Consider the following 22,796-nt stretch of genomic DNA (forward strand, 5'->3'; position numbering starts at 1 on the left):
AAGTTAAAACATAATTAAGTGACATTTTATTTAATTCGTTTTGATATACTTCTAAATTTTATTAATATTAATATTTTATAATTTTTAATTAAATAAATTAATTTGAAAAATTTACGATTGAATGTGTGTATTGACAAAAGTACAAAATTTAAATGAGAGAGCAATAGTGAATAGGAGCAAATACATACACCTTCCGCCATAATTATACGTTAATACTAATCTATTATTGTAATCAAAATAGAACAAATAACTTGGATAGAGGCGTATATACTAAATTGGAATCTCGCACAAATAATGCACCATAATTCAATATTTTATGTCGGCCGACATAAATATACATTCTCTTTAAGGCTTTAACATCTCAACTGATCCTTTTGTTATTATTATTATTATTTTGTTTTATTCAACATCAAAGTAACATTTTGTTGTTTATTTTGATTTGTCTTTAATTTTATCATTTTTCTTCATCTTTAAATACTTCCTTGCCTCACTTTGCTTGCATACTTATCACATTCACATAAATCAAAGAAGAAAAATAACAGAAAGAGAGAAAAAAATGACTATCGTACGTCTTTTATATGGCTACTTGTTCTTTTTCTTGCTATGGAAGTTGTTATATGCTCTCTTTTTATCACCCATTTTTGCGCTGCAAAAGCTGCGTAAAAATGGGTTAAAAGGACCAAGGCCTATTTTTCCATTAGGAAATTTGATCGATATAAAGAAGAAGCTTAAAGAAACCAAGTCATTGTATTATCCTTCATCTCGTGAGAATATCTCCCATGATATTCATTCATCTTCTCTTCCACATTTTGCTCAATGGCAAAAGTTGTATGGTATGTTTTTTTGTCTTTGATGAATATTAGTCTCTTCAATCACATTTTTGTTTCTTTTGCATGTAAGCCATGCTATCCTATTAACAACTACTCATAGTGAAACTCTTATATATATAAAAATACATTGAACTTTTCATAAATAGTGAGATGCACCTTTTGGTTGATAACAAAGGTGAATCTATGATACTACTTTAGGATGAGTTGAATGTTAATTTGAACCCATCTGACTATTATTTTTTATTTGAAAAATTGCATAATTAAATATTAATAAATTTTTTTATTAAATTATTCAAGCCATGACCTAAGCATGTTTAGGTCTAGGTTCTCCCGCTCATGGTTTAATTGTTGAAAATATACAAAATGGGCATTAAGAATTCATAAAAATTGGAAATATACCCACAACAATATAATTTGCTTTTAGTGAGATATATTTAATAACATTTAAATTAAATGTCGCTACTTTTAATTTCTACTAGTATGTATAGAGGATTTAGTGATATTTATTACACAATTTAGCAGCATAATAAAAAATCACACTAAAACTTTTTGCGACATAGGATCTAGTGACATTTCTCACAAATGTCACTATAGACTATAGAAACAATTACATATGTCACTAAAGACCAAATAAAGTGTCGCTAAATCACTTTATAATGAAACTTAAAATATAAACCAATAATTATTACATTAAAAATATAAATCAGTGGCATTCTTTTAATGCCACTAAATTAATCGCAAAAAGTTAAATTTGTTGTAGTGACCATCGAAATTCGAAAAGTACTACTTACCTGATTACTATTTGGGTATATGTTTGTAGGGAAAGTATTTGTATATTGGATGGGAGTGGAACCATTTTTGTATATAGCAGATCCTGAATTCTTGAAGCAAATGAATGGTTGTGTAATGGCAAAGGATTGGGGCAAACCAAAAGCATTCATAAGGGATAGAATACCATTGTTTGGAGAATATGGTCTTACCATGATTGAAGGTGAAGATTGGGCTCGTCATAGGCATATTGCTACCCCAGCTTTCTCTTCCACTAGCTTGAAGGTACATTTAATTATTTATTCACAAATTACTGTATGAGACGGTCTCATCGAAAGATACACTTTATACATGGGTTAAATAAATATATTATGGGGCTTCAACCATCAACTTAAACTTTTAGTTGAATTAATTCATTAACTAGAGGTCACGGTTTCCAATCTTAATCATCCCTCATTTATAATGGAATATTCAGCACTAAATTTGAGAAGAGTCAGTGCAGTATCGAAATTTTTAGCCTAATGAGCTCTCGTGTGAGGGGGCTTATTAGAGTATATAACATATCCTGAGACTTCAACCATCAACTTAAATTTTTGGTTGAATTGATTTCTTGACAAATAATCTATCTAATAGCTCTTATTTATTTTTACTTTATGATTAGTTCATATTTTAAAATTTTAGGTTATCATCGAGAAACATATATAAAAAAAATTATATTTTACAAAATTAGCTGTTTTTTGTTTTTTTAATCACAATATTGCTACAATTATAATTGTCACAAAAACTATAGGGCATGGCAAATCTAATTGCGGAATCTACAACAAAGGTGATACGTAATTGGACAACTCGTATTGGTATGTCAAATAAGCTTGAACTCGAAATGGAAAGAGAGGTTTCAACACTAGCCGGGGAAATAATGGCCAAAACCAATTTAGGAATTAATGGTGAATTAGGACATATTTTGTTTGAAAAATTAAGGGCTCTACAAATTAATTTGTTCAAACATTCAAGGTATCTTGGAGTACCTTATGGTCATTTTTTGAAATTGGGAAGAACCCTAGAAGCTAAAAAGTTAGGGAAAGAAATTGATGATATAATTATATCTATCATAAATTCAAGAAAAAAGGTTATTAGTGAGGAAAAAAAAAATGATTTATTGGGATTATTGCTTGAGAGCGAGGAATATGTTAATGGTAAAAATGTGGGAAAGTTGAGTACTAGAGAAATTATTGATGAATGTAAGACATTCTTCTTAGGAGGGCATGATACGGTTGCATTAACATTGACATGGACATTGATGCTTTTGGCTATGTATCCAAATTGGCAAGATGAATTAAGGCAAGAAATCAAAGAGGTTATTGGGGAGAAGGATAACTTGGATTTCACCATGCTTCCTAAACTTAAGAAGGTAAGATAAAGATATTTAACATCTTATATTTTTATTTTGATCGCTTATTGCATCTGTTTTTATGAGTTTGTTCTATTAGCTAAAAAATGCGATTTACTTTTGTGTTATTAGAGCAATTCATTGAATATTATCAAACTTTAAATATAGTACATTTTATTATCGTGGGGTTTCATCCTATCCATCAATTTAATTTAATGGTGGAGGCTTCACGATAATGTTATATACTTTATCAACATGAGACCTATCAACCCAATCATAGATTTAAGCTACTAGTTCCAGTCCCAAGAATTATGATAACGTTATATACTCTACTAACATGCATGGTTATCATGACAAGGTTTTTTTTAAAAAATGTTTTATATATACTATATATTTTATTATTTTATTTTGCTTGGGTCATTCCAAATTTAAAAGGAAGTATTCTACTAGAGTTTCAAATAGTTTTCTTTCTGCACGTAACTCTGAAAAATACCACAATTAAGTCATAATAATTAGTATCATCAACCATATTTAGTTTAGCTCAAAAAGGAAATTATTGATTTTTTTTGGCGTGTTTATTTCATATTTTACGGTTTGGTAATATATCCCATTGCAAAGATATTGAATGAGGATTATGAGTTGGCTATAGTGCTGTTACTGGCTTTGTATGGGCCTAGGCAAATTGAAAAAAATGGGTTCTCACTATGAAGGGTCGATTCTGAACTTAAACGGGTGTTTGAAAAAATAACAGAGACAGACCTTATATATTATAATTAACGTCAAAAACGTAGATGTGTCATATAATTCTTAAATGATAAAAAAACTACTCATAAATTGCAAATTTTTAAGTATCTACTTCATTAACTAACATTTTCTAATTTTAGGACACTTTTTCATTCTCGGCTCTAGGCAAATGACTATTTTGCCTATGGTCAGGAACAACCCTGGTTGGCTAATAGCAGAAGTTTTTCGTTTTCGCTTTTGTAATCAAAATTCGAATCTGACTACTTACAAAAAGTTTAATTTCTTTTTTCCTTATCCCTCTTACTTGTTAAAGTTGTTCTTACACTGAATTTTTTGAAGAAAGATGTTAGTGTAACTAACATGAAGAAGTTTCTTCCACATATAATGGACAAATTTTTTTTTCTCCAATGGGAAAAATGTGTCAATAGACAAATAAGGGCAAAGGTTTATGACAACCAAAAAAGACATTTGTACCATTGGCCAATAGCCCACATGCCCAATTAAAAAAGGTCAAATTCAAAGATACATATAAATTTTTATATGAGACTGAATTATGGTGAAATACATCTTCTCTATTTAATTGGCTCACTTTGTATTTACAATCTTAAAATAATTACTTATAAGCTTAAACTGATCATTTATAATTTTAAAACTATTAATTAGAAAAATTTATTAATTATATGAGAATCTCGTAGTCCACAAAAGAAAATTCCTTCCAAAGAATTTGTTACTTCATTTAATACCGCTATGCCGTAAATTCCATCGTAGCCAACTGTTCCAGCCTAGCCTTTTCCTTGTATGGACCACGCCTTCTATGCACAACCCAAAAGCGATTTCGAACAAAAGAAATCTTCATAGAGATTAGAGAGTTTTAAAATGTCTTGATATAATGTTTCATAAAAATTAAAAATATCTATTGATGCCAAAAGTCATACAAGTATTATAGGAGTGTAAGAGAATTTATAAAGAATATTGGATATATAGCTGTAATTAATAATTTGTCTTAAATAATGCAAAAATTATTTTATTTGAATAAAGATTAGACTATGATCTAAGTCAGTCCGAATCGAGTCCAGATATAGAGAAATTATAGTATATACAGAGCATACAACACATTTTGAGGGTCCAACCATTAACTTAAACTTTTAATTAAGTTGTTTCATTGACATGATATTAAAAGCTAACGTGACAAAAAATTACGATTTTAAATCTCAATTACCTAAGTTTAGGTTAAATATACACGTTATAAAGGACTTTCATATGAAAGAGTGATTGAATATATATCTAATATATAATGGAACTTCAACCACCAACTTACCATTTAGTTGAGTTGATTTTCTAATCAAATGTAATATTCTAAGTATTTGAATTTTAATATGAAATTTATGATACGTTGTAGATGGGGTGGGTTATGAATGAAGTACTACGATTATATCCCTCTGCACCAAATACACAAAGGCAAGCAAGAAGTGATATTCAAGTAGGTGATGTAGTGATCCCAAATGGTACCAATGTATGGATTGATGTTGTGAGTATGCACCATGATCGAGGTTTATGGGGAGATGACGTTAATGAATTTAAGCCAGAAAGGTTTGACGGAGACTTGTATGGTGGATGCAAGCATAAAATGGCTTACTTACCATTCGGATTCGGAGGAAGAATGTGTCTTGGCAAGAACTTTGCTATCATGGAATACAAGATTGTGACTGCGTCAATTCTTCGTCACTTTTCATTTTCAATATCTCCATCGTATCGACATTTTCCCATGCATTTTTTCACATTTAGACCTGATACAGGGATGCCTCTTATTGTTGAACCTCTTTAATGTCTTATATAATGAATATTTTGCACATCATTGTACACTTAAACTTACATTGCTTAAAAACAATGTTGGGGCAAGAGAGAGATAGTACTAAGTATGTAGAAGTTGTTCGGTTGTACAAGACTCTACAAACAAGATGTCTGTTACATTAGTTTAAATTAATGTACATTTAATTAAGCCTTAAATAAATTGTTTAATATGATCATGAATCCAAAAAAAGTTGTGCATGCTTACACCACCACTAGTAAGGTGAAAGGAGATGATCGACCCACTTCAAATTGAGCTCAAGTTTAGGCAGCTTTGAAACTCCAAAGGGACTTCATTTAGTGTGAAACCTAATTCTAATTGAAGCCTAAACACGAGCTCCAATTAAAGTTGAAGTTCAAAATTATGTTATTTTTCAAAAATATAATTCATAGATCAAACTACTTTATACATATTTTTTCAGTTGTTACACTTATCTTGAAAAACTTCAACATATAAAGAAGACAAGTGTTGTGACTCGCTATGGAAGTTGTGATTGCATTTAATCGTTTTATGTTTTACTTCTGTTTACTATCATCTCGACATAATAAAAGCCTAGACCTACTAATCCGACCGAAACCTAATCTGAAATAAGCAAATTTCAATTGATACTTTTGATCCAATTGATTAAATGGATCGCCCTAACTTGATCTATTTATTAACTAGATTAGGTCAAAGTTAAAGCTTAAAACCAAAAAGAAAGTTGTATAAGCTATGAAATTCAATTTAAATCAATAAGCCTAAAACTTAATTCATCATATATTTTTCTATTTTTCATAGTAAGCTACTGTTGAAATAGACCATCTCTCAATGAAACGATCTCAAAAAGTGAAGCCCATATATTGATAAATTGTATTCATTTGGCTATTCAACACATGTTTGAAGAACTCCTCATGATAAGACCATCTCACATAAGAATTTGTGAAAATGAAAACACAAAACTATAAACATTAAATGGATGAAAATCTAGCCGACTTGATCTGTCAAGATTGTGATTTTCAACCAATAGACTAAATGAGTTTCTAACCTCTCTATATATGATCCGAACTCGAACCTAACCTAATCTATTTCGGGCCTACTACTATCACAATGTTCACAAGATTTTTGAAGAAAACTCTGCATTGCTCGACTCAAGTTAAGCTCACTTGAACCTATTCGATCACAGCAAATTCACGCAGCTTGAGTGTAGACGAGACTCCTTATGACATTCGCATAAAAACACAAGTGTAGTTTAATGTTGAGAACCACAAGTATGTAGAGAATTATTATTCAAGCAGCATAAAGGTTTCATAGACCTTAGACAACGTCTAAATGCAGACCAAGTTCACTAAAATTTCCTTTGCATGGTAATGCCATGGCTATCCAAACTCCAAAGTACACATTATTTTTTCCCGTCTTAAAAATATAATAAAATCCATTCTAACCAAGATTCAACCGAGATTCAATCAACCCACCCCTTTTTCAAATTAGTAGAAGCTGGAATTACAATTCAATTATTTCACTTAAAACTTGCTATTTTTGTCACTTCATAAAATTTGAATCAATATGTCATAAATAAACTTAAAAAAATATTTTAACAAAACTTTGACTTGGTATTTATTCCAATTTCCAAAAAACAGTAATAACAATTACGAATATAACATAACCTTAACTTGTTGGTCCATTTTGATGGGTCAAATCCAGGGGAAGAGAAGATCACAATGAATTAATGAAGGGGGGATGCTATTGTCTTGCACGTTTAATTTAATGGATGACAATCAAGTTCATCATGAAAGCCCCAAGGCCCCCAAAAACCCCCAACCCCAGCATGCAGATCTCCGATTATAACACAGAAATGGCGAAGTGAAATCCTACCTCACAAGCCTACATCTGCAATCACTCCGAAGTCCGGACCATTGTGTTCATTGGTATTGTAATTGTTGATAATACAGCAGCAACATATTGTCGACTGCCCTATAAACCTTAAAAGAGAGGCAAACTTGGTGGGAAGCGGACATGCATCCACTGTCGCTCATATGAAGCCATGTGTTCCCATCCTATCTCTTCAATCAAGGAGAGCTTCAGATCATACAACTTCTTCTTGGGAGGCAGCCCGTCATCTTGGATGATGTCATTCAATACCTAGTGCACCACAATATTTGATGATTACATCTATATCATTGTTCTTTTTCTTTAACTGTTAAAACTTAAAAGAGAATGTCTGCAGCAATGAACATGATTTCTTAAAAGATAGCTACGGAAATCAGTCATCCTGCTGCAGCCTCAGCCACCAGCAGGCAGTCCAACAAAAGCTGAAACAGAGGCTTTGACTTTCCATCAATGGGTTTCAAATTAAGCTCTTTGTTATATTCACGTCCTAATGAACAACTAAACGTGACATTTCATGTTCCATCAAGATGCATGCTCTCTAGTGGTTCTTGGTTCAGTATCTCATTTCTACGTTTAGAATGCTTTTGTCCACTTTGTTGTCTAGATTATGTGATGGTCATACCACAGTTGACACCATGAGGGTTCATGTTATTAGACAAATCCTTACATATACAGAGTAACAAGGTGATCACCAAGTTCCCTATAGGAGTGATGGACAAAATCGTTATTTTCAAAAGCCTCACGTAGAAATAGCTTGAAATACCAATTTCATCTGATTAATTCACACCATCGGTTTAATTGTTTGTTTTATCAGTTTTGTTTTACGCATTTTCCTAAACATCAGCAAAAAGTCAACAACATTCCATTAGCCTAATGCCATTGAGTGGCTCCTACTTAGGGTGGGGTTTGGAGGGTTAGATATACGCAACTTTACCCTTGTTTATGACAAAACTAACAAAGAGGTTATTTCCAATTAACCCTTGGTAGAAACGTCACGGACTCGCGTGCAACTTCATATAAATAAGAAGTGCACATGATTTAGTGCAGCAAAGAGTGTAATATCATATTAATAGACACAATGTAGTCATGAAAGTCTAAAATCATTGTATATAACAGGGATTTTTATTGTAGAACCAGGAACCAGGATCAGAGCCCAGGAACATTGTGAACAGGGAAGCTAGAGGGTTTTGCCCGTACTGGATCTTTGCAGATGACCACAGGTAATAGATTAGTGGTTCAATATATCAAGGCATTGGTGAGAGCACTTATTGGAAATACGTTTGGAATGGATCGAATTAAATGAAGGCCAAAACCGGGACCTTATGCTTGGCACAATTAGAATCTAGTTGAGGTAACTCAAATAATAGCTAGTTGTTCCAGGTGCAAGAGTGGTAAATAGAGCCTAAGCCCCCTTCCGTTGTCGATAAAATAGCCTCAGTTTTACGATAAAAAAGAAAATACCAAACTGATGCACATACTGTAACTGTGAAGAGCTCTATTTTACTGATGCACAACCAGTTAGAATGCATTGTAAACATATTTTCTAGTCCCGAAATTACAAGACCAAGCAGAGCATACCTTCAGGGCTAATCCGAGCCTTCTGGAACGTCTTTCTCGAATTACAGAAATAATTCCATATCTGGATGACTTCACATCCACCCATTTCCTTAACTCCTTGTATGTTGATTCAAATAAATCTTGCTCAGCATCTGAGATTGTTTCAACCTGATCACCCGCCTGCAAGCTCACATTTATTATATGGTAACATACAAAAGTTTAATTACAAATATGAACTTAAGATGGATATGACAGATATGTAAGAAAAAAGTATAGGAGTATGTTCAAACCTTTAGTGATTCCATTTCAGACAATGCTAATCCTTTTTGGTAAAGCGCATCTGCTAACTGGTCTCTTCTTGTCTCCATTTCCTTCTTGGTTTTCTATAGCATATAACAAATATAAGCTAACTTTAAATAACTAGGAAGGAACAAGGACATATCAAATCAAAGCATAAGAAATCCATCCAGGTGCCCCAACTTAAGGCATAAAAGAAACTAAGGGCTACACCGTAGGTAGTGTGCTTGACGCTACCACAGAACACACTCCACCACTCTGCGTTTGCATAATTGACTAAAAAGCTCCCACATAAATATGGCCAATGGTGCAAACTCGAAGGGACAAAGTAGTTCCACGCGTCTTGTTATTGGTATTAAAGAGTGGTAATTGAACTGATTCACTCTACGGTATTAATTTTCATAAAATGTACTATTATTTTATCCACAAGACAACGAAACTCTCACCCTTCAAACATGTGTAATTCTTCATAATTTTCCATTGCCACCTAATACCACCTTTCGAAGAGGTACTGGATGAGAAAAGTTTTTTGTGAAGAAAAAGAACGAATAGAATAGGCAAGCATGATCATAAACCTTGTCAATAATTTTTCTACCTAAATTGCATTATATTTTCATTGCTATTCTCATCCTGTAATACCAACAACCAAATGGGTCATTTAGGATATATTAATGGACAATTTCTCCCATGAAAATGCACGGGTCACAATACCACAAAATATTTTGCGAACATAATATTATGCAATCAAGTTTCATGTTTGAAATGGGCAATAGCAACATAAGGCATACCTCTTCTTCGTCATCTTCAGGAACACTTTTCTGAGAAAGATATTTTGCCAGCTCATCTCTGTCAATGCTTTTAATCACCTCTTCAGCTGCATCAATAACCTGCTAAAGCAACACAAACCAGGTCAAACAAGCTGCCAGAACAAGAACGTACCATGCAATAAGTGAAAGTTCCAGACCGTACTTCATGCAATGTGGATCGTCTAGAAAAGAAATAGGGAATTGCTCATCCTCATGGAATACACAACACTCGGCCAAATAAGCAACCAATATAGTACAGCAGGAGTGTGTAGAAAAAGCATTACTCTATCTATCAAAGTCATAAATTAATAGACATTCCCAAGGAGAACAAAGGAAAATCCATCCAAAACTGCAATTATCATCTCCTTATCTCTTTTCCATCTTTTAGCATAGTTTATATCGAATTCTCCCGTGATAAAATTCTAGAGTAGGTCCACATACACTTTAGATTTGATAGAACTGAATTTTGCTCAGGTAAAAAAACTGCAGCAACCTATCCTAGATTAATTAAGAGAGATTTCTAGATGCCCAAAATGTGTTTGCACAAATAATTTAGTGCAAAGAATTGACTAGAATTGCAAGAGTACTATATTTTACTTCTGCTTTTGCTAAACCAAAGGAAGGCAACAAAAACATAGTGGAAATGTAAAATAGTGATGGTTACTCATGGCCTTTTTACACAATTCCTTATAAATAACCTCCAATAAAAAAGGGCATACTGAAAGGGGGAGAAATCCAACAAAAAAATTACCTCTTGCAAATGGAAACATTTGTCTTCAACATTATCTTCAGAAAGCACACCCTCTAGGATCTTAGCAAGTAGTGGAGTGTAATTTGGATATTCCGACTGCACACCACATATAATGGTCATGCTTATTAAACACCAATCATTTCATTTTCTTTGTTAAATTCCTTGCAATGCATCATCATTTGGAAATGTGGTATAAGATGTTGATGGAAAATTGTGAACAAAAAAGTATTTTTATGATCAAAGTTTCATTACAATGAAAATGACATGACATATTTTTAAAAAATTTACACATCAAATCACTCCCATTACCACTATTTAGTACAAACCAAACGGGCTGTTTTTTTATGTGGGGGAGCAATTCAACTAAGACGAGCGCAATTGTATTCGTGACAAATGGGTTAAAAATAGAAAGTACAATTAAAAACTGATCAGGTAACTAGATCATTTCAAAATGTTATTCATTTATGCAACAAGGTCTATGAGTAAGGCAGCATATTCTTTGTGGCTTAATGGAAAATGGGTTTTCAGTGAAAAAATTGCTCTTGGGTAAAAAATTTCCCGTTTTCCTTAGCATTTTGCTTTTTTTAAAAGAACGGGAATCGGGGAAGGGCAAAGGATGCAAGACAAATTAATAAAATCCTTAGTGTGTGTGTATATATATATAGAGAGAGAAAGAAGTTCAAGTGAGAACCATCCTTATATGAGAACCGTGAGAACCAATCTGCCTGACAGAAAAATATTACTATTTTACTAAAAAGGTGTTACTTTTAGGCAAAAAAGTGTTACTTTTTTTCGAAAACAAAGATGATACTTTTAGGCAAAAAAGTGTTACTTTAAGAAAACAAATCTGAAAAAAACTCACAATAAGGTGTTACTTTTAACGTAAAAGCTGTTACTTTTCGAAAAAAATGTTACTTTGTACTTATAATTTTTTCTGAAAGTAACACTCTTGCTAAAAGTACCAATTTTTTTTAAAAAAAAGAGTAACCTTTTTTTTGTCCAAAAGTAACACAGTTTTTATCGGAGAGATTGGTTCTCATATAAGCTTGGTTCTCATTGGAACTTGGCCTTATATATATATATATATATATATATATATATATATATATATATATATATATATATATATATATATATATATATATATATATATATATATATGTGAGAACAATCCTTAGAAACTATATAAACCGTGAGAATCAATCTGCCCGAAAAAAAAGTGTTACTTTTTTACTAAAAAGGTGTTACTTTTAGGCAAAAAAAGTCTTACTTTTTTTTGAAAACAAAGATGATACTTTTAGAGGAAAAAGTGTTACTTTAAGAAAAAAATTATGAAAAAAACTCACAATAAGGTGTTACTTTTAACATAAAAAGGTGTTACTTTTCGTAAAAAATATGTTACTTTGTATTTATAATTTTTTTTCTGAAAGTAACAATTTTTGCTAAAAAGTACCAGATTTTTTAAAAAACAAAAGTAACATTTTTTTGTCCAAAAGTAACACCTCTGATGTGAGAAAGTAACAAATTTTTATCAGAAAGATTGGTTCTCACGTTCTCATATAAGCTTGGTTCTCACTGGAACTTGACCCTTTACAATGAAGAAGTTCTAATGAGAACCATTCTTATATGAGAACCGTAAGAACTAATCTATCTGACAAAAAAGTGTTACTTCTTTATTACAAAGGCGTTACTTTCAGGCAAAAAAGTGTGATTTCTTTTGTTAAAAAAGATGATACTTTTGACAAAAAAGTTTTTTCCAATAAAAAATTTTGAACAAAACTCACAAAAATGTGTTACTTTTTATATAAGAAAGTGTTACTTTTCAGAAAAAACGTGTTACTTTGTATAATTTAATTTTTTGAAAAATTTACTGACAGCAACATTTTTTTGCTAAAAATTAAAAAAGTAACATTTTCTTGCCCAAAAGTAACACATATTCTGTAAAAAAGTAACAGTTTTTTATCATGTAGATTGGTTCTCACGGTTCTCATATAAGCTTAATTCTCATTGGAACTTGACCCTATATATATATATATATATATATATATATATATATATTATAAAAATAGTTAATAAAGAAAAAAAGACAGGAGTTCATACAAAGGAAGAATTCAAAACAGTGATCTATTTTCAGTGTGCATAATGAATTATAGATACCCAGAAAAGAAGCATGATCATTTTTTTTTTCTATATGTAAGTTTATAGCATTCCTAGAAGCATTATGGGACCTCCAAACTCATCTGCATCAGAAAATTTTTTGAAGGCAGCAACTGGAATATCATACCTTCAAAGAGAGTGATAACTTTTTCCATTCCGAGCGCTCTGCATCACTATTGTGCTTGAGGCTTGTTAAAACTTTTATCTTTGCATCTCTAACCTAATGAGATGAATGCTAAAGTAAGCAATAGATTAATAGAAGAACACTAATATTATCATCTTATCAAAATATTTACCTCTTCCTCTAACCGCTCAGATACAGTTTTTTCACTCGACACAGAAGCATCTTTTCCTTTATCTTCATTTGGCTATTAGAGAAAGTCCAAGTGGGGTGGTACTAAATTAGATGTTATATATGGAAACTATCCAGTATCAACACAAGGAATAAATCTCCATTTACAATATAAGACCAACAAAAATTATAATTTGAAATGTGTAATAAATAATAATGTAACAATCAACCTGGTTGGGAGGGACCATGTAAGATATCTCATAAGAAACGGGATTGTGTTCAGGATCACCTCCACCTTTCTCTGCAGAAAAGGATAGTCTTCCATATGACATTGCTCCAACAAGCAATGCTCCCTCAGGACAATTCTGCAGAGATTTGGATACAAGATATGAACATAAACCATATGATGTTATAATATATAACGTATATCAGTACGAATTATACCTTTGGAAGTTTGTCCTTGGCTGGAGGACCAACATAGAAAACTTCTTCTGATCTGAAAGTAATGTACAAACATAAACTATGTTTCCAAGAATCACTGACGAATAGTATATTACCAGGAATCAATGGGAACTAGATATGTTATCAGACTCAAGAATTTGGTTATGTGTCCAAGTCTCAAATTCAGGTATTTCGTGAAAAAAAAAAAACAAAGTGTTGAAGAATCATTGGAAGGTCAAGTATCTGACACGGCACTTAAAGTGAAATGAAAAATACAACATAGGGAAAAAGCAATTTCTCATATAAAAAGCATACCCTGGAACCAAGATTGATGACTGAAAGTTACTGTTTCCGACCACATGACCATCAGGTTGAGAATAAAAGCTCAACTGAATCACTTCCTAAAATAAAACCCAGAAACATTCATGTCGATTCTCAGAAATATCAAATGGCAACAATGGCTGGACAAGAATGAAGTAAAAGCTCAACGGAGGAGATGCATAACGGCCTCAAAATGGAGATATAATAAAGATATATTACCTTGTTCTCCAAAGTCTTCTCAATAAATATAACCAGAGTCTTCATTTTTTCCAATAGTTGTACATTGTCATGCCTGGACAAGAATGAAAACTTGGTGAGATACAAATAATCACTTTAGAAATAAAGATGTCAACATTTTCAGCTAAAAACATAAAAATGAGCAAAATGAGCGATCTTCAAAGACAAAATTATCCCTCAACGTAGAATAAAACTCTTTACCTCAAGTACAATTGCAAGGTCCAGTCACCCTTTGGCACTTTTGCAGCTTTTGGATAGACGTCACCCAAGGCATAAATACGCTAGATACCCAATATAACATATTAGGTCCACCAAGATATACCCTCAATGTAAGTAAAATGTGAAACTTAACCAAAAGGAATGATATACAAGATGAAAGAACTAGGCAGCTAGAAGTGATGAATATGACATCAAACAGGATAGTTTGGAAGTTTTATACAACATTTGTTATGTATTGGAAACTTAATATAGCAAGAGATTCAAAGAAAAAACGACAAACTCACGTGCCATAATAAACAGAAAGTGCAAGAGAATACTGACCTTGTTTGCATCAGATATCATATATAATTGAGACTCAAATTTTGTATCGTACACACGGTTGTTAAGTAAAGGGATGTCCGGTTTTATCTCAGCTGCTTCCTCGAGTTTAAACTTGTAACTATGGAACAATAAAGACGCAAAGTAAAGATAATATCACAAAATCCGACAAGTACAGGTAATAATGTCAATCAACTAATACAAAACCCACGTTAATGTTAGAGATAAAATCTGCTTTCCTGATGGCAGTCTGTCACGATTTGAAGGGAGAGTTCGAAGTTTCGTTGCAACTGGTCGTAATGGAATTCTGATCTGCAAGTTTATAATCCCATTAAAAAAAGTTAACATAAGTATGTGTTTGCTGATGAAGGTAGAAATACAATCATTTCATGATCTTTACCTTATTCAGAGTAGCTGAAGGGGCAAGTTTCTCGGATGATAGCAAGCATCCAACATCTATTCTTTTGGGAGCATCACACCCTCCGAGATTTATTTCCTCATTTTTTATCTTGAAACCATGAAATTCAATCTGCCAATTGCAAGAAAAGAAGTAATATTCAGGATCAAGCAACAAGGACAACCAAGATAGTGGAAGAGAGCGGGAAGGTTTGTGCAACTCAATAGTTTGGCCTTGAAAGCTAAATGTTCGGATGGCATGTGGTTCAATTTAATTTAGCTTGAATCATACCTTCTGGTGTGGCAATTTAGTCCACTATTGGGTTTATTCACCATAACTCCATTCCAACAATATACAACATTTCATTACCTTAATGCCCATTAAGTGGCTCCCACCTAGAGGCTAGGGTGGGGTTTGAGAGAGTTGGATGTACGTAACCTTACCCTTGTTAGTAATAGAACTAACAAAGAGGTTATTTTTGATGCACCCTTGGTAGATTATGTGCAAATTCACATAAATACGAACTGTACATAATTTGATAAGTCATTTTACTATGCTCCATTATAATCCAAAACTGAAGAACTATGAATCTTTGGCGTCGTCGAAATAAGGGAATACCATAACTCCCTTCCAAAGTGAAAAAATGTCGTATTGGGAGTGGTCCGGTTATCATAATGCCAAATATTGACCGAAAGCATGAGATATCCCTCCAAATAGTCCTAAACGTAATTTTTTTACACTTTTAAAATGCAAAAAGTATCGGTTCTGTTTTTAAAAATACACTTTACATTGCAGTTAATGCGAACCGATATAACCTAGATTTTGCATTATGCTCCCTTGAATTTTTTTTCACACATGGTGATGGCATGCAAATTGATTATCAGACCATCGTGTAAAAAATTAGTACTGGATAGAGGGAGGAAAAGAAATTAAGTATAAAATATCAAAATATAGAGGGTTGAAGGATGGAGATAATATGTTTTCACAAAAATAAGTGTAAAAACAATGACGTAGAAAGTAGATAATTACAGCAAAAACATTCAAATTTAAATCAAATCGATTTCCATTCGAGCAAAATCAGGTTATCTTGTTTAGTATACAATTATCATATGGTTTCGGCAATTGGTTATTTGGTCTGGCTTAATTTTCAGTAGGTATAATAAAATCAGTGATGGCCAATCTATCTGATACATAACCTGGATAGGGGTAAGAAGAGTGTGACTGAATTTCTTCACAAAGCCAGATGTTTCAAGCACATATTAAACAAGCTCGAACATGCTCGTAGAATTATGTCTACTACTTATCTAATTACTAGCAATATGTAAATCTTAAGTATTTACAGAATTAATCGCTGACATAAAAATAGAGGAACTCATAGGCAATAAATAAGGTGGAGATCATAAAATAGAACACAAAGGAGAAGAAGAAATCTAAATATTTATATATTTCATTACCCCAATGTCATTAAGTGGCTCCCACCTATGCGGGGTTTGCGGTGTTTGAAGGGTTAGAACCTTAACTTATCAAAGAGGTTAGTTTCCAATTCACCCTTTGTAGAAAACATCATTTGCAACTTCATGTGAATTAAAGTGCACATGATTAAGTGCACATGATTTATGAGTTATTTATTAATAGTGTATCACAATATGAAACCAAAGAACTAATCTAAATAGTTATAATAAAAGAAAATGAAATGAAGCAAAAGTCCAAGAAAATTTGCAAGAATATTTCACCTCAAAGTCCACCATTGTGGTTTCTTGACTTCCTACTCCACTTGACCAAAACTGAGCAACAGCTAATTCAATTGTCCTCCCACCCTCAACAGCAAAGGAAAAAGTTTGAGCTGATGGAGAAGAGAATGTGACCACATTCTCGGATTTCAAGTACCTTTTCAAGGGAGAAAGCTGCAAGACATTGAACAAGAAATAGATCACATACAATTTGTCAGGATTCTGAACATGGACACAGATAAAAAAGTTCTGACACAATTCTCCAAACCTGTACAGTGTCAACAAAAAATCTACGAGATGTATCAAATCCCGATGTTCGCATGGTTGCCTCAACCCATGTAGCGCCAAGAGGTACAACAATATATTTTCGTTCAATATGACCTAATGAGAAAGTAAAAAAGACAGGTTTAGAAAAATGTATTAGTTATTGAACACAATAGCTTAACATAGTCAGACATAAATAACAGAAATGCACTAGCTGATGAATTTTTCCATTATTAAGAAACATCACCCCACATGGAAACTTCTTATAGAGAAATCTGAAGATTGACTGGCCAACATTGAGCACACAGTAGCCCTTTTCAGTGAACTCCTAAATACTGTTTTTTGCATCCATACATGACTCGTTAAAAAGTACTATCCTCTTAAGCAGCACAACAAAAAAAAAAAAAAAAAAAAAAAAAAAAAAAAAAAAACACTGCATTTATTCTAAATACTAAATCGTATGAAGCTTATCGCATCAATAGTAATCCTCCCAAAATCCCTTAAGGTCATTTAAAAAACAGAAATAAATTGTGGCAATGGATTCAAAGTATCTCTTTGTGAAAAATCCCATGGTAATACCCGTCAACCTCCAAGTCTCTTCCTTTCCTCAAGAATTCAATTAGAAGTCATTACCACTTGGGAGGGTGGTATTGAGTAGTAGTAACACTATAAGATGAACATGTTTTGAGGATGGGGTTCCTTTATGGACATCAGAGGGAAACTTTTTCATCCAAATTTACATATAAAGTTAATTTCCATAATCATCAAATATTTCTCAATACCAAGCTGTAACTATTCAGTTGTTGCAACCCTCATATAATCCACTAAAATAGAAAAGCATAAACAATTTCATTATAATGAGCTCATCGAAAACCATGTTTGATGTGATACTGCCCAATTCAGAAGTTAAGATGCTCAAAATCTCCAAATATGAATCTTAATCCTTAACGCAAATTTTGGCTCATAGTGCATGTCTCCTTAGTGGATAATCAACTTAAAAGGTTTGAAGTTCCAAATATAAGCAACAATAAAGGCATTCTCAACTGAGTCATTATATTTCCAAATATAATGCCTGGAATATTGCTCAAACTCTCTTCATCAAGGTTTGAAGTTCCTTTTTTGAGGATTAGTATAGCTGAAATCAAGCTAGGACTCCAAAAAAATAATTGAAATTTCATAATTACAAGGAAACATTCACAAACTGATTAATCTTTAGGGTACACGCAATTATACTTTTGTCCTGGGGTAACACTCCCTTCTTAGCCCTTGGTACCTTTCAAATTTTCATGTTTAATTAAATATTATCATTTCTTTAAGAGATAGTTTTAAAAGCTCCACAAATCATCTAACAGTATGAAATAAATTATAGTAGTACAGTTTGTTGTCAACACAAATAAGGGAAACTTAGGAACTTTAGACAACTCCGTAGAATTTATTTTCAAACGTCAACTAAATTTGGGACATCATAGAAAAAGTTTCTTCAAAAAAACCTTCCAGGCATGAATTGACGTTGTTCAAAAAATTTTACAACTATCAGGTTTTCTTAGAACTTAAGGTGTGACACTGAGTAAACAGTGTACCACTCTGCTATGAACTGATTAATTGACTAAAATAGTAAAATAGAAATTGAAATGATAAAATGGCAAAAGAGAAATTATACTGTCAAATTGATGATTAAAGAACGATTACAAAGTAACGAAAGATATATCAAGCAATTCGAGAAGCTTGAGGTCTCCTAAAATGAGTAAAACCCATCCAACAAGTGTATTACAATTTTCATGATACTAATGAGCCTCTCATTCCTCTTATTTATAAGAAAACTACCATTTGAAACAAACTTATTCCCCAAGTTACTCCTAATATTGTAATTACCTAATTACCCCTTCCCCTTCGTAAACCATTATCTCCAAACATCAAATCATAGCACACTAAGTACGTTCATGTCTCAAGAATTGGTGTTAAGGACAAAAGGGTGCAAATAAACCAAGCTGAGCTCCATTTCGGTTTTTGCTCAAATCAACTACACATCTAATATCACCCTAGTCATGCTCCATTTGAATAATCATTTCAAGTAAACTTCAGCTTTGATCGACTTCCCCACTTAAAACGCCAAATGTTGGGTGTAATTACAAGGAAATGCAACCCTGTATCAAAATGCACAATTTTATTTTCAACATTAATTATTGCCACTTTACAGGGGAGCATCACCTCCTAGCAAATTTCTATACAAATTATCAATTTTAACTACAACAACTAGATTATTGTCCATATTTAAGCGAAGATCTTTTTCAAATTTCTTATACTTGCTACACTTAACACATCAACGATCAGTTTCATGTCGAATCTACCCAAGTTTACATTCATTAATTCTCTAACCACTAATATTGCTCAAATTTTTCCATCTCACTATCACCTGTAATTCATGTAGCTCTTTTCAGTGCTTATTTTAAGAGGGTTTTTGGGAGGGGGGGGGGGGGGGGTTAGAGGCAGTGACTTCGCTGCAATAGACTTTATAAAGCTTTAGAGAGATAATTTATTTGATAAGAAGTCTCTCCTCCATTCAAATGCCTCCAAGCACAACTAAGGGATGAGACTAACAATTACCATCAAAAACAAGTGGCTTCTTTTTCAGGTACTTTACAAGCTTTATGTATTTGGGCCTTCCATAAGCTAACTCCTTAATCTGGCATTCAAATACATTTTTCAGTGGTCTTCTTGACTCCTCATGGGCTATGGCAACCACACCTCACCCTAAACCCGTCCCTTTAAAAAGACGCAACAGAACCAGAATAAGAATACAAAGCAGTGGACTTCGAGAAGTCAAATGCTACAGTTAATCAGAATCCCAGATGCTCATATCTGCTAATATCAACAGCTCAACATTGATCAAACAAAAAAACAATGATCACCAATACAAAACAGAAAATGAGAGGGGTCAGGGAGAGAAGGTACCTGGACAAAATTGCATGCCTGCAAAAGAAATCACTGGAGGAGAATTTATAAGAATCATGGGCTTTGTGATAGTCACAGGAATTCGGAAAAGAGGGCCACGCCAAGGTGCTTTGCTATCAATTCCATAAACTTCAAAATAATGTACCCCATCCTCAAGTTGTGAAGGATCAACAATAACACTACAAGAATATAATAAAATTTCAGGTTAATATTCATGATTCCAAAATTAGGATGGAAATGAAATTATATTACAAGAGGTCAGCATTATTAAAATCAAACGGGGAACAAAAAAAATGATAGCTGTAAATAAAGTGAGCTAGGAAAAAAAGATGGTGAAACACAAAGCAGTAACAAAAAATTGGGAGAACAGTAGAAGGATGGTGTGAACCATCTTATTAGGCTCTACACAGTAAGTCAAACATCCATCCCTTCAAGCAAGAAAAACAGCAGTTAAAATTTGACATAAGGATGGATGAAGAATGAGCTACGCTCTCAAACAAACAATCAAAGAAATAGAGAAAAATGGTGAAAAATCACCAAAGCCACTCTAGAGGTAGCACAGCTGATTTTAATAATTTAAATCCATCCCATTATTTTGTTTGCGAACTATTCTTGACATTCTTCAACCACCACCACCATAAAGCATCACCTCATGGATTCTATTTGACTAACAAGGTTTGACTAAATGTTAGCTTGGATTGCTAATAAAAAGAAAAATGAAATGTTCATTTATTCAGGCCTCCAAATAAATGAGGAGAGATTAGTTGCCAGGGTTTTGGAACGTCTTTCTATTCAACAGGCCTATTGGAGGAGAACGACAAGACGCAATGACGGTTTGGTACTCTGACAAGGATGGCTTCTATTCTGATATGAGTTTTTACAACTTGATACAAAAGACAAACACTCCTGCAAAAAGCTTGCTATTACAAGTGAGAGACTGTCAAAGAGAGGATCCAAACAGCAAATTCTCCTTAGAAAAGGAAGATTTCATTAGAGTTGCTGCAGTTTTTACCACAAAAAAGGTAGTCTCACATAAGGGATCCTTCTTTGGTTGTTTCTTTAGCCTTGTTTAGAATAGTTGTGTGTGACCACGTTCTGTTAAAAATGCTGTAATATAAATATGGAAAATGGTTCTGTTCGAAACATAGGAATAAACTTAGAAAGAAATTCTGTCGAGCATTAAGATTTTGATTTCACTTTTAAGAGCCATTTACGTAGATGAATTACGGAAGTCGAGTTTTATCTCTGAACAATACCTCGTCTTCTTAGAATTTGTAGACACTTCATGACAACTCAAGCATTCAAGCCCGATTTGTCCTTAGCTTTTGATTCATAAAAGCAAAACCCCTTGGTGTCTTTCTCATAACTCTTTATACCCATAGCTTCAGTAAGGCCTTACTAAATCAAACATCTAAAGGGAAATAAGTCTTCCGTCAACTAGACTTGACATATGAGCTATCTAAAATGAAACATCCACTATTTTCACAAAAAATGATCAAAAGCTCAATCCTTATGACTAAATTGCATGTTCTCTCAATCTCCTCTACAGAAATGTAATAATAGTGGAGGCACCAATCATGAAAGTGGCTAAAGATTAAAACTTTAATTCAGATTGAAATATGTAATCATGTAGGATCAACAAAATGATAATAAACAGAAGCTAATTAGAAGATGAACACTAACTTGAAGCTACGACCATTATTAGTGAGGAGGAGATACTCAGGAGCCCTGACAACTGATGTGTCGCTGGAATGCAATTCAATACACTCTTCAAAGGGAACTAAATCATCTAATGTACTTGCATCCTCGTGGAATTTGGGAGCAACTTGGACTGTCCACTGTTAACAGAACTATATAAGATAAAGAAAGGTGAAGCTTAAAAAAAATAAAATGCTTAAATTGGAAACGAGAGAAATCGTCGTCAATTCTACATGTTTTAAAAAATCCAAGACACTTAAGCAAGGTCATTCTATTTCTAGCAGAATGCTATCCCTGCACAAGTTAATGGAATTTGCTGGATCATCAGATGTTAAGATAAGTAGTTTTTAAATAGTTAAAAATTACAGGAAAGATTGCACTACCTATACTTTATATGAAAACGATGATAAATTGTGTTGACAGTCTTCTCCGGCTATCCAGCACAAACTAAGATACTCCCTCCATTCAAAAATCAGTTACAGTTCGAAACTTTATGCAAAAAGGATAAGGAACATTCAGCCTTCTTTATTTTATTATGTTTGATATTTTATTTCAAAAATTTACATCACTGAAGATCAGGCCAGGGCCAACTTAGTAACCAAAAACATCCCGAGCAAGCAAGGGCCACTATAGGAATAAGAGTACTAGACTTATCACTCAAGTAACATATTGAACTATACTAGAGAACAGATTCTGAGCCAGATGCATGGTTCAAATATCGTCCCACTCTATACCATTTTGTATTATAAAAATAAAGAATATGCGGCCAGGATCAGGCTATTCTTTCAGGCGTCCAATTAACGCGTCAAAGTATTTTGAACTTTGAACCTCAAACCAGTGCCAGCTTGTATAGTGCAAAACAAGGTCGCGTCGTATCGTGTCGGTCGTGTCGTAAAGGGTTTTCAGATTAACTAA

The 22,796-nt window shown here is 33.0% G+C and overlaps 2 protein-coding genes across 3 annotated transcripts in view; one reads left to right on the forward strand and one right to left on the reverse strand.

Annotated features, from left to right (window-relative positions):
* Positions 1-520: 520 nt before the first annotated feature.
* Positions 521-5,740, forward strand: LOC130806753 (cytokinin hydroxylase-like). Its single transcript, XM_057671954.1, has 4 exons — positions 521-833; positions 1,651-1,883; positions 2,389-3,006; positions 5,129-5,740. The coding sequence occupies exons 1-4, from the start codon at positions 557-559 to the stop codon at positions 5,552-5,554; spliced, it is 1,554 nt and encodes a 517-aa protein (XP_057527937.1). The 5' UTR covers positions 521-556; the 3' UTR covers positions 5,555-5,740.
* Positions 5,741-6,427: 687 nt separating this feature from the next.
* LOC130806752 (tripeptidyl-peptidase 2) overlaps positions 6,428-22,796 on the reverse strand; it is a 28,928-nt gene continuing 12,559 nt past the window's right edge. The window contains exons 16-34 of one of the 2 annotated variants that reach the window (XM_057671952.1): positions 21,867-22,021; positions 20,184-20,362; positions 17,236-17,348; positions 16,971-17,141; positions 15,241-15,369; positions 15,052-15,152; positions 14,844-14,961; positions 14,505-14,584; positions 14,286-14,358; positions 14,061-14,146; positions 13,749-13,800; positions 13,535-13,669; positions 13,309-13,380; positions 13,140-13,232; positions 10,856-10,951; positions 10,087-10,188; positions 9,292-9,384; positions 9,023-9,181; positions 6,428-7,696 (exon numbers count right to left, since the gene is read on the reverse strand). In XM_057671952.1, coding sequence (XP_057527935.1) covers positions 7,538-7,696; positions 9,023-9,181; positions 9,292-9,384; positions 10,087-10,188; positions 10,856-10,951; positions 13,140-13,232; positions 13,309-13,380; positions 13,535-13,669; positions 13,749-13,800; positions 14,061-14,146; positions 14,286-14,358; positions 14,505-14,584; positions 14,844-14,961; positions 15,052-15,152; positions 15,241-15,369; positions 16,971-17,141; positions 17,236-17,348; positions 20,184-20,362; positions 21,867-22,021 — 2,166 coding nt within the window. In that variant the 3' untranslated portion in view covers positions 6,428-7,537. The remainder of the gene's footprint in view (positions 7,697-9,022; positions 9,182-9,291; positions 9,385-10,086; positions 10,189-10,855; positions 10,952-13,139; positions 13,233-13,308; positions 13,381-13,534; positions 13,670-13,748; positions 13,801-14,060; positions 14,147-14,285; positions 14,359-14,504; positions 14,585-14,843; positions 14,962-15,051; positions 15,153-15,240; positions 15,370-16,970; positions 17,142-17,235; positions 17,349-20,183; positions 20,363-21,866; positions 22,022-22,796) is intronic. The other variant, XM_057671953.1, reaches the window with a different exon arrangement.

This window comes from Amaranthus tricolor, chromosome 2 (assembly GCF_026212465.1).
Source record: "Amaranthus tricolor cultivar Red isolate AtriRed21 chromosome 2, ASM2621246v1, whole genome shotgun sequence".
NCBI lineage: Eukaryota > Viridiplantae > Streptophyta > Magnoliopsida > Caryophyllales > Amaranthaceae > Amaranthus > Amaranthus tricolor.